The sequence below is a fragment of the Rhincodon typus genome, chromosome 25 (assembly GCF_021869965.1).
Source record: "Rhincodon typus isolate 14 chromosome 25, sRhiTyp1.1, whole genome shotgun sequence".
Classification (NCBI taxonomy): Eukaryota; Metazoa; Chordata; class Chondrichthyes; order Orectolobiformes; family Rhincodontidae; genus Rhincodon; species Rhincodon typus.
The window spans coordinates 829,254-841,964 of record NC_063356.1 but is presented as its reverse complement, the minus strand read 5'-3'; the positions used below and the strand labels follow the sequence as shown (position 1 = coordinate 841,964).

The 12,711-nt window shown below is 46.2% G+C and overlaps 1 protein-coding gene across 1 annotated transcript in view; it reads left to right on the top strand.

Moving 5' to 3' along the window:
• Positions 1-12,711, top strand: part of LOC125486034 (forkhead box protein P2-like) — a 270,838-nt gene that overhangs the window by 178,406 nt on the left and 79,721 nt on the right. The window contains exon 3 of the mRNA XM_048611798.1: positions 330-419. Within this exon, the coding sequence (XP_048467755.1) occupies positions 330-419 (90 nt within the window). The remainder of the gene's footprint in view (positions 1-329; positions 420-12,711) is intronic.

Genomic DNA, 12,711 nt, shown 5'->3' with positions numbered 1-12,711 from the left:
ACAGGTGGGAATAGCCAGGTACAGGTGTGAATGGTCAGGTACAGGTGGGAATGGTCAGGTACAGGTGGGAATAGCCAAGTACAGGTGGGAATGGTCAGGTACAGGTAGGAATAGCCAAGTACAGGTGGGAATGGTCAGGTACAGGTGGGAATGGTCAGGCACAGATGGGAATGGTCAGATACAGGTGGGAATGGTCAGATAAAGGTTGGAATGGTGAGGTACAGATGTTTTGATGGTGTTAGCTGTGAATGTTTGAACACTCATTCAATGTATATCAATAAATAAATAGCTTTTTCTCATTTTCCTTCTTTCTTTCTCCTTGGTTCAAGGCTCTTCAAGCAGCAAGGCAGCTCCTACTGCATCAAGCAACAGGCCTCAACTCTCCTACGGCCAATGACAAGCAACAGCAGACAGTCCAGGTATGTATAACACATAACTGGGAACTGAGCTGGTTAGCATGTGAAAGACATCGGGAGGAAGCTAATACACAATCAGGCACGTATGAGCAATTGCTATTTAGGGAGCTATCTCTGAGACACACCTTGGAGTCAATAATTCCCTTTTACACAGAGTACAGGAGCTCGCACTGAGACATACATACAGACTGCACAGGTGTTGATATTGACGCACGCACGCACACACACACACTCTCTCTCTCTCACTCACACACACACACACGCGCGTGCTCTGTAGGAGCGGCCAGCGTGCAAGTAAAATCCTGGAAATCGGCCAAGGAGCCAAGACACACTTTCACTGGGAGATTACAGTAGTGCTGTCTGCAATTATCCATCCTGTTCAAGTGATACAGTTTGAACAGGTTGAGCACTATCCATTTGATAGTGTCCTCCATCAGAGCCACATTCCATCAGGATTCATTTTTATTGGCTCCTGGTTAGCAGCAGGTAATACACTGAAAATAACTAATGATCTCCAATGAAAACTCAGCTGAAACCTCATTGAGTTTGTAACCTTATTGTAGACGTTTCATCATTTGTTTGAAATCACAAACCTAGAGCCTGCTTCTACACTACATGATGTCGCAAGGGTGTTTTCCAAGAAATGAGAGACATGCTAACAATACAGTTGTATACGATGAAAGAGGATTGAGTGTTACTGATGAAATCCAATCCATGGGCTTTTACTGCACTCCCTGAAGCTATTTCAGTTGATGTCAGTTTCCTTAGGCTCCCAGTTACCAGTCAAAATGTTTTAAAAGATTCTTGCCAATGAAGAAATATTTCTAGCTGAGAAACTAACTGGTGTATACCTCTAAACAGTTCAGAAGAGATTTTTAATGTTATTTTCAGATATTTTAAATCTGGTGGAGGGTTGGCAGCCTTTATTGAAGTTTTAGGTGGTAAACCGTTTTCAGCTGCTTTAATTACACTGCATGACATTACCATACCGACATGCCGAGAAATGGAAAGAAAATAATTATATTCTGTTGCACTGTCCAATTGTACTGGTTCAGTTTATGCGTGTAATAATAGGAAATGGTTTTAATATTTGAGCACAAACGGAACAGTTTGATTTCATGAGTATTTAAGATGCAGCTGCCCAGTTACACCCAACACGGAAACTCTATCTCCTGGGAATTACTGCTGAAATCGGGATGGGAGGTCATCGACAGTGCCAACTATTGTTAGCCCAGCAACAGTGGAGGAAATGCAGCTTTGTGACTCCTGTTCTTCACTGAGCATCCTGCACACACTTGCCCGCACAAAATACTCACAGCATTCCGTCGGTTGTCCATTCTCTTAGCAGGTACTTCAGACAAGGTCAGCACAGGTCTTTTTTGCAAACTGGGCAGTATTTTAACAGGCTTTATTAATTTCTCCTGGTGTTTGAACGTGATTCTGGAAAACTATCCCTGACAGTTATCCACATCTCAACTGATGTTAGTCCTGTTAAAGGTTGTAGCACAGTATTCCTGACTGTGCATCATTCACTCCCTGTTCTCTGCAGAGTTGTGTGTGGTTGAGGAGCGGGGCTTTGGTGAGCTAAGCAATTTAATTCCAGTATCACGAGCATCTCTTTGGATGGAATGTGGTGCCCTCCCCTTGTGGTGAGTTTGGTGGCAGCAGGGGCATTTGAGGAAGGATGTTCTGGCTGTGGAGGGAGTGCAACAAAGGTTTACCAGACTGATTCCTGAGATAGCAGTGCTGATGTATGAAGTAAGACTGGGTCAGTTAAGACTATATTCACTGGAGTTTAGAAGAATGGGGAAGGGGGGAATCTCATAGAAACCTATAAAATTCTAACAGGATGAGATAGGTGTATGAGGGAAGGATGTTCCTGCTAACCAGAGAGTCCAGAACCTGGGGTCACAGTCTAAGGATACAGGGTATGGCACTTAGGACTGAGATGAGGAGAAATGTCTTCACCCGGAGAGTGGGGACCCTGTGGAATTCACTGCCACAGAAAGCAGTTGAGGCTAAAACATTGAATATTTTCAAGAAGGAGTTAGATCTAGTTCTTAGGGCTAAAGGGATCAAAGGGAATAAGGAGAAAGTGGGAACAGGGGACAGAGTTGGATGATCAGCCACTATCATATTGAATGGGGGAGCAGATTCGAAGGGCTGAATGGCCTACTCCTGTTCCGTTTTTCTTTAACCGGCTGGGAGGGTGGTGGGAGTCAACCCTGGCTTCTATCTGTCTCTACTTCCATTAAATGTATGGCACTAATGCCTGTGAATGGCCTTCCCACTCTGCTGCCTTTTAGTGGGAAATTAATCTTCAGACCCTCATCCTGCTGCCACTGATGTTCCCCAACAGCAGGTAAGGGCCTGATGAGCAAAACCCTGGCAGATTTGTCCAGGTGCTCCTGGTGAAATCCTTTGTTCAATGTAACTTGGTGCCCGTCTGAGGTTCCTCTTCCTCCTCCTCCTCGCATCATGAATTACTGAAGGGAAGGGTAGGGAGTGTCACCTGGCCTTGCTGCTGTAACCCTTCACCCCCTTCCCCTGTGACCATCACCTGCAGCCATCCTCTGGTGTGGGACCCAGCACCATTTGTGGAGCTGACCACAACCACCTTCCCAGGGGTAGTGGGGTTCAGGAGAGCAGCTGGCCTCCAACCACCCAGGGGAAGACCCACCACGGACCAGTTCAGTCGTATTGACTGTAACGTGTCTTCTCCAGCAGAGGAGACGTGGGGTTATTGTCTTCTGTATAGCTGGAAGGCAAGGCTCTTATCGCCTCTGATGTGGTTTTTGAGGATTATATAGAGTCATAGACTCACTCCCTGGATTATACAATCTGAGTGTTCCCTGAGATACTCATCCTTCATTGGATGGCAGCAGAGTAGCAGGGCTGCGTGCAGGCTCCTGCCCAGGCCTCACCTGCTCTCTCATGCTTTCTTTCTTTCTTTTCTTTCTTCTTTCTTTGGAGCTTTTTGCAGTGGGTTAGTTGGCAAAATCAGCGCGATAGCTAGAGCGGGCTGTGTGCAGAGTGGCAGCTCCTCACAGCAGTCAGAGGTAATGGCAGATTTGGCTCCTCATGGTGACTGGAGTCGGTGGTAACAGGGATGTCCCACCACCGGTATTCAGGGCCCACGGTAACAGGGACATTCCCGCTCCCCCCACCCCCCCGAGGTATTCAGGGCCCACAGTGGTAGCGGCTGCAGACTTTTCAAGATGGCAGTGCTGGCAAGGTGACACCTCGGAGGACGGTGGCAGGAGTGGACTCTTGGTGAGACAGCAGCAGTGGCCTGCTTTGGCACTGGAGCCAGTGACTCCTGCAGGCTGAGGGCTCCTGGCATTAGCGAAGCAGCGGCTGCAGTGGCAGGGTGTGGTATGCCCAGAGTGAGAACTCCTGGCATCATTGAGGCAGCAGCAGAGTCGGGGACTGTTGGATGAGGGACGAGAGTGGGCTCAGCACGGGGCCTGGCATCAGCATCGGTGAGGTGGGCCCAGCAACAAAAAGATAGCGTGTAAAGAGTGGTAACTTTGACGTTGGTGGGTTCAGCACAGGAGGCAGTGAGGCGGTGGAAGAGGGATGGCACTGAAGGTGTCATTGGTGAGCCATTTCAGGGCTCAGGACTCTTTCAGTTATATCTTTCATCCTTTTTATTCTTAAACTATTCAAAATGGCACCAGATTGTGGCAACTCTTGAAGCTTCTCACTGTATTTTATCATATCATTCACTGTAAAATGCAAGTGACAATAAGTAAATCATTCATTCATTCATCCTTGTAAACTACAGATAGTTCTGCTATTATGTGTGTTTCGTTAATTTGAATTGGCTGTAACGTGATTGATGATTAGTGGACGCTGTTTGGATAATGTGAACTTTCTGTTGTACAGGTATAGTGATTTTCTGTAGCAATTTCCCTATAACATGGTTTTTTTATAGTGTGACGTCACACAAGAACACAACTATTGTGTTATAGGAGAACTATCTGTACTTACAGATGGATGTTGATGCATTAGAAGCAGTTCAGAGAAGGTTTGCTAAACTACTATCTGGAATGAGCAGTCTGTGTGATGAGGAAAGGCCAGACAGGCTGGGCCTGTATCCTCTGGATTTTAGGAAAGTCAGAGGCGACTTAATTGAAACATATCAGATCCTGAGGGGACTTGACCGGGAAGCTGCGGAAAGGATGTTTCCTCTTGTGGGAGAATCTAGAAACAGGGTTCTCTGTTTCAAAATAAGGGGTGCTGAATTAAGACAGAGATGAGGAACATCTTGTTTCTCTCAAAGAGCTGTGAGTCCTTGAAATACCACTCCTCAAAAGGTAGTGAGTACAGAATCTTTGAATATTTTAAAAATAGAGATAGATAGATTTTTAATGACCAAGAGGATGAAAGATTATCGGGGGTTTGCAGGGATGTAGAGTTGAGATTAAAATAAGATCAACCAAGATCTTATTGAATAGCAGAGTAGGCTTTAAGGGCCAAGTGGTCTTGTTTCTTGTTTGTATGTTTGTAGATTAAGGCTCAGACTACAGGCTGGATACTTATTACACTCTGTTCTGCTCTTTCCTCTTATCCTTCTTCTCCATCTCTACCTTTCCTTCTGTCTCTGTGTGTCTCTCTGTGTTTTGCTTTATCCTCTAGCCCTCACACCCCCTTTTCCATTTCTCTTTCTGTCCCTGTTCCTGATGTACTTGTATCAGCATCTCGGACTAACACCGATATTCCACCAGCCCTTTCCCAGCGTGAGCTGCTGACATGTTCAGCCTGCTCCTGAGGAAATGCCAACAATCGAAAGAGGGGTGATGGGATGGGGCTGTGCCTATTTGCTTTGGCACTGTGTCCCACTGTGGATTGTCTTTGGGAAGAAACATTGTTAAGACACTGTGTTGGAGAGAAATGATCTTTGCAGTTCGCGTGGATAGTGCCTCATGTTTTGACTTTGCTGAGGGTCCTAGGTACCAGTTTCTGTCATTCCCTATAGTCCATTCCATATTTTAAGATTCTCACTGTTTTTCATTGCCTGTCTCTGTCCCACTCTGTGTCTCTTTCTCTGTCCCACTCTGTACCTCTCTCTCTGTCCCACTCTGTACCTCTCTCTCTCTGTCCCAATCTGTGTATGTCTCTCTCTCCCACTCTGTGTCTCTCTCACTCCCACTCTGTGTCTCTCTCTCTGTCCCACTCTGTGTGGCTCTCTCTCCCACTCTGTGTGTGTCTCTCTCTCTGTCTCACTCTGTACTTCTCTCTCTGTCCCAATCTGTGTGTGTTTCTCCATCTTCCACTCTGTGCTGCTCTCTGTCCACTCTGTTTCTCCTCCCCACACCACCACCCCCACCCTCCCAACCCCACAGAGGTTATGGGTTGGGGGTAATATTGCACTGTTTGCCAGCATTACTCAATCTGCCAAAACATTTGTTGTGTTTGGACAGGTGCTGTTCCCCACCCAGCTCTGTTTTTCTAACCTTACAAGAATTTTTGGGAGCAATTTGGCAGCAAAATAAATAACAATTTTGATATAATTATTTTAGCTTTAAAAAAAACTGAACCTTTAAAATTTCAGCACATTATCTGTGAGAGAAAATAAAGTCCAGCCCCAGTCAAACTTCTGGCAACCCACGTAGAAGGTCAAAGATCACAGTCAGGGCCAGTGTGACAGAAACATTCCCTGGGAATAAGTAAAACAAAGCTTGGGATAAAATGGATTCTAATAAATGATTTAATTGAAAGTTCAAACTATGACCCCACACACACCCAATAAAAGATGTGTTTGCAACAATCAATAGATGCCAAGGCCAAGGATTTCCATGGTAACACCTCAGGTTTTTGAGAAAACACAACATGGTGTGCAAATTTCAGACTCATTCAGCACTGGGATAGTAGCTTCTAGGCAGGAGCTAGAGATTCAGAGGGAGTTTCTTGTAAATCGCTGGTTACTGACAGTACCACAATCTTCTCAGGAGATTGACAATGAACGATGTGTCCACCAACATACCCCCACCTCTTACTCCCAACACCTTCCCCCCACCCCTCCACTAATGCTTTGGGAGAAAGAACAGAAAAAAAATTGCATTTACATAGCCCCTATCATGCGTCTAATACCCAATAATTGCGTCTAGCACAACCCCAATCTGAATCTGTCCACTCTGATGGGACCATACAGCTGCCTGGGACCAAAGTCAGTGAGGGGTTTCAACGTATGGTCTACTTCTGCAGTTTAAAAAACGCAGCAAGCAATTTGAGCACAGCAAGATCCCACAAACAATGAGCCGATGAAGTGATAATCTGTTTTAGGAACATCACCTGGTTGGAAATAATGAGCCTTCCTGCCTTTTGCTCAATACTTTCCCAGGGCTCTATACATCCAGCTGAAGGGCCTTAGTTTAACAACTGGTCTAACCTTTGACAGTGCAGCACTCCCTCAGTGTTGCACTGCAGTGTCAGCCTGTGTTAGATACTAAACCTGTGGATCGGGGTTTGAACCTACAGCCTCTGAGCCCTGTGTGTTATTCACTGAGACAGGGCCGAACACCAGGTTAATGAAGCTGGTTCCTTGGATAATATTGTTAATACACTGGATGCAAGCAGGCCAATACAGTTCAGGAGATTGAGTGGCTTTTAAATGTTAAATGGCTCTGAGCCCAGTGCAGTCTGGGCAGTGTGACAAGTCTAAGATTCTTGACAGAAGCTTTCAGTTTGGCCAAGTGCCAGAATCTTTTAACACTGATGCTTATCCTCTGCCCAGGCAACCTAGAGGTGGGATCCCTGTGTATGTCAGGAAGCCCCACCATTAACTCACCAAAAATATATATAAATACCCCAGAAAGTCCCCTGGGATCAGAGTCAGGAAAGCACATGATCAAGATAAAGAGGAAAATCTGGATTGGAATATACAAACTCACTGAGTTCAAATTGACCAGGATGGCTAATTACGACTAGAGCCAAAGGTAATACTCAAGCTATCCAGGTTTTTGAGGCTGTTTTAACAGGGTTCAGAGTCCGGGATTCAGGGGATGGCATTCAGAGGCCAGGGTTCAGAGATTTGTTGATCCTCAGCAATGTTTGGTAGTTACGAGACTTGATGAGAGATTCGCTGTCCTCATTCAGCCCAGCACATCTGCTTCCTGAAGTCACAAGTCTTTTAAAGCACCAGAATTACAGTAGGCTTCAGGACTTGTTGAGTCCAATAATCAAGTGTATTTATTAGAACATGGATTAAAATTATATAGAGGTGGAAAATAGCCGTTGATCCCTCAGTGAGAACAGGTACAAAAAGATCCAACCGTCTGTGACCCAAGGAAGCCTGAAATATCTACCTAACAATTATTGAGGAGAATCTGACAGCTGGGCCTTTCCTTCTTTGTTCATCCTTCAGGGTGAAGATTACCATCTTCATCAGTAATAACATTTATTCAGTTCCAAAGGGGAGTTGAGCTCAACCTGTTCTGCATGTGGATGGTTCTGCTCTGATACAACTGGTGTTCTGTACTCTGGTTCCTAAAAGTTAGAAATATTCAAACTTCAGATTCAAAAGTGCTGAAGCTTCACCAAGACCATATCTCACTGTCTCTCTGTGGCGATTAGACAAACAGCCTGATACGTTGCTATTCAGCGATGTGATGGTGAATATGGCACCTAGGACATACATTCAGTACAATTGGTCAGCTCCTTATAAATATTGTAGCAATAAAAGCACAGGATACTGCAGGTGACTGAATTTTGGCTGTTACTGACTTGAGATTCCTTCTCCTCACATTTTCTCTCTGCCTCTGCTATCCTCTTGCTTTCCAGGCAGGCTGCACTGTTTTTGACATGGCTGTGCCCAGGTCAGTGACCCTGAGCAAGTTTCACCCAGGACTCAAAATCAAATCTCCTCAGCAAAACCTTCCGAGGGCCCTTGTGACACTTTGTTTGACCACCCACACCCGACATCTCTGTAAAGATTTGCTTTGGTCAGTGAGTGTCAGGCACTGTGGCAATGTGACCAGTGCAGCTCAGTTCTTACAGTCTCGATACAGTGTGGATGTTTGATATCCAGCTCAGGGTCAGGAATTGTCTCCTGCCATCTCACCTTCACAGCTTCTGAAGGCAGCTCAAGTGGAAGGGTTGGAGCTTCTTGGCGTGATACTGATACCCAGTCCAAGGCTCACATGGTTAGGGAGCAGATTGGGCAAGGCGATTTCTCGATAGTCTTTGAGTTTGGTATTTACACCGACTCCCCTGCATTCCCAGATTGAGTTGTGGTGTGTGTCGATGACTACATTTCCTTTGACAATTTCTCCATGTGTCTCCCGGTCATTGCAGTGAGAGAGTGTGTTGCCAAGATCATGAAGTTGTCCATGGTAACAACTTCCGGCCATAGGTGAAACCGTGGAGTTCAAGGTAGAGATTTCTTGTGGAACATTATTTCAGTTTACTTCACGCTGATCGTAAGGTCAAAATTGTCACTTGCACAGGTTATACTGCATTTCATATCCAACTCTGAACATGGCAATTAAATCAGTCAATGGAAACAGGGAACCGTGATGTATTTCTTAAAGACCCTGAGTTTTTTTATACCATGTCTGAGTTGTGTTGAGTTTTTTGGAAGATACTCACTGCAAGGTGTAGCGAGCTCTCTCATCCTATCTACCCAAACTCCCCTCATTAACTACTTTCCCCACTCCATCTTCCCACACCCCATTCCTGGAACAACTCACCAACCAGCAGATATCCCAGAATTCAGTGGCATTCCTTGTGCTCGTGCATCCTTAAAAAGGCCATTGTGCACCTGGACAAGCCCTATCCCTGCATGGCTCCTGACATTTGTGCCAGACATGGCAGACAGGTGGCAATTAGAGCCCGTTGTGTGGCAGGGACCTGGAGTTCTGCTGGACAGGTTGGGGCACAGGTGGGATACCCTTTTTCCCCAGGGCCATCAGAAGAGGCTGTGGCACCAGACTGTGCCAGTGTGAGGTGACCACCTGGGTCAGTGCAGTTTCAGCCTCTGGAGGAATGCCCAGCGTCAGTGTCTTTCCCCACTCCTCCACGGTCAGTGCCACCACCTTCGCTCTGGTACCTCACACTCACTCTATCCCCCTTGACTTAACTGAGTCCCATTGACAACCATGTCAAGCTTCCTGGCTTTGTGTCTGCACCAAACAGCACAACAGGCCAGCAGCTCAGTGAGCTGTCCTGACTGAGGGGACAATGTGCAGGCAGGGAATGCAGGGATGGAGTGAGCATCAGATTGGCTCAGAGAGAGTAAGTGCTCTGACAGTGATTGAGGATCCCGGAGATACAGCCTGGTGCAGTCCCTGAGCTGGGGGATGGTGTCCCTGAGCACACAGTGTCCTTGCTGCAGAGTTACAATCAGAGTCACCAGGGCAACCTAAGGGGCAGCATTGAAGGGCAGAGTGTCCTGTAAATGGATTGGAGATGGGCCAGGAGGGTTCTTAGAGGCTGGCACATGTCAGATGCCAGTGCCCAGGGAGTGTGCCCTGAGATATTGGTGTCTACTGAGCAACACTTAAGAGTATAGCGTTCATCTTTGGTCACCACATTACATGAAGGATGTGGAGGTTTTGGAGAGGGTGCTGAAGAGGTTTACCAGGATGTTGCCTGGATTAGAAGGTATAAGCTATAAGGAGAGGTTAGAGAAACTTGGATTGTTTTCTCTGGAGCGGTGGAGGCTGAGGGGAAACTTGATAGACGTCTATAAAATTATGAGATGCATAGATAGGGTTCTTGGCCAGAATCTTTTTTGCAGAGTTGAAATATCTAATACTAGGGAGCATACATTTAAGGTGAGAGGGGGAAAGTTGAAAGGAGATGTGAGGGGCAAGGCTTTTACACAGAGAGTGGTAGGAGTCTAGAATGTGCTGCCAGGGGTGGTGGTGGAGGCAGATATGACAGGGGCATTTAAGGGACTTCTAGATAAGCACATGGATATGCAAAGAATGCCAAAGGTAGGCAGAAGGGATTAGGTTTAATTTGGCGTCATTTTTGGCACAACATCATGGGCTGAAGGGCCGGTTGCTGTGCTGTACTGTTCTATGTTCTAATGTGGATGTCGTGAGCTGGATCCACCAGGAACCTGCTCTGGTTTCCTTGTCAAGTTTTCCTGATATTGATTTTTGATGGAAGGCTGCATATTAATAAGGTGAGTTGTGGTGTTAGCAAAGCATTTAACAAATGTCTCTCATCACTGCCCAGTGAGAATCCTGCTGTGCTACTGCTTGTGAAATGTATAAAAGACGGAGTAAGACAATCTTGACATTGGGATGGGGCTTGCTGCGCTGGTTGCCCAAATCTGTCCCACCCCCACATCCCAGCATTGCCCACATCTCTCAGACTCCAACAGGATTCTGTCCTTGGTCTTGACTTAGACATCTCAGATTAAGCAGCTTCCTGTCCATAAGATATCTCATGTTGAAGCCAAGGTAACTATCATGGAAGGTATCAGAGAACACAGTGGAGAAACCCACACTGACGGGGGTTGGTGCTAGAACACGGTGCTGTCTAACTCCACCTGTAACCTGGACAGAGCGGACATTGGGAAGATGTTTCCATTGGCAGTAGAGACTAGGACCCGAAGGCAACGCCTTAGAATAAAGGGAAGACCCTTTAGAATGGAGATAAGGAGAAATGTTTTCAGCCAGAGAATGGTGAATCTGTGAAACTCATTGCCTCAGAAGGGTGTGAAGGCCAGGTCATTGAATATATTTAAGACAGAGATGGATAAGTTCTTGATTGTCAAGCGAATGAAAGGTTACAGGGAGAAAGTGGGAGAATGGGTTGAAAAATTTATCAGCCACAATTGAATGACAGAGCAGACTCAATGGGCTAAATGGCCTAATTTATGTTCCTGTGCCTTGTGGTCTTATGGTCTTACAGCATGAGTCAGAATATTCACCATCGTCCCGAAGATGCATGAGCGTGTGTACAGGAAAGATAGACTGGCATTGGAGGGTAGTCTGTGAAGGTTGACTCTGCTGATCGTGGGTCCGGGAGGATTTCCTTGTGAGCAGTGGTTGAGTAGGTTCGTCCTGTACTCACTGGAGTTTAGAAGAATGAGAGGTGACCTTACTGAAAAATACAGGATTCTTAGGGGACTTGACAGAGTCAATGCTGAATGGTTGTTTCCTCTTTTGGGACAGTGTAGGACCCAGAGGGTATAATCTCAAAGTAAGGAATTGCCTATTCCAGACAGAGATAAGGAGGAATTTCTTCTCTGAGAGGGGAGTGAACCTTTGAAATTCTTTACCACAGAGAGTTGTTGAGACACCACAACCCCCTTCCCCACACTCCCATAGCCCTCCCCCTGCACAGCCACACACCCATCACCCCCTCCTGTTTTGCCTGTTGCTGCCCAGGGGAAATTGAGCACCTTCAGACACACTCACACCTTTACTGAGGTGGTTCACAGCAGCGAAGCCTACACCAGTTTCACAGCATTTTCCTTGTCCACAGTCTCTCCAAAAGAGTATGGGACCTGCAGCGATTGAGCTGACCCTTCTTAGACCCCCTGGGGAAGTGTTCAGGAAGTTGTGCTGAGCCAGGTATTTGTAAACACAAGGACAAGAGTGTGGTTAAATTTGGTGCACATTCGGGTGAGTGAATGGTACTGTGCTTTATGAAGCATTACCATGGACAAGGGATGGTAAAGGAGGATATCTCAGGAAGTCTAAAGACTCAGGCTCCAGCTCCACATCTCACAGGTGTCAATGCACATGTTCCATAGCTGCACTGAGAATAAATGTATAGTTCACTAATTAATCAACATCCAAGTTTGCTCCCTGCAAACTGTTAATGTGTTGAACTATTTACAGTTTTCATCCAACTACTACTTCCTCCGACCCTCACCAAGTGTCTTTTACCTGAGGTATCAATGATGATCTCCAATAAGAGATAATCTAACCTCCGCTCCTTGGCATTCAATGGCATCGCCATCACAAAATCTCCTACTATCAACTTCCTGGAGGCTACTGTTGAGCAGAAACTGAATTGGACTTGCCGTATAAACACAGTGGATAGAAGAGCAGGTCAGTGGCTAGGAATACTGTGGCGTGTAACTCACTTCTTGACTCCCCAAAGCCTGTCCACCATCTACAAGGCACAAGTCAGGAGTGGGATGGAATACTCGCCACTTGCCTTGGATGAGCGCAGCTCCAACAACACTCAAGAAGCTCGACACCATCCAGGACAAAGCAGCCCACTTGATTAGCACTACATCCACAAACATCCACTCCCTCCACCACCGACGCTCAGTTGCGTTGATGTGGACCATATACACAATGCACTGCAAAAACTCACTCAGAAT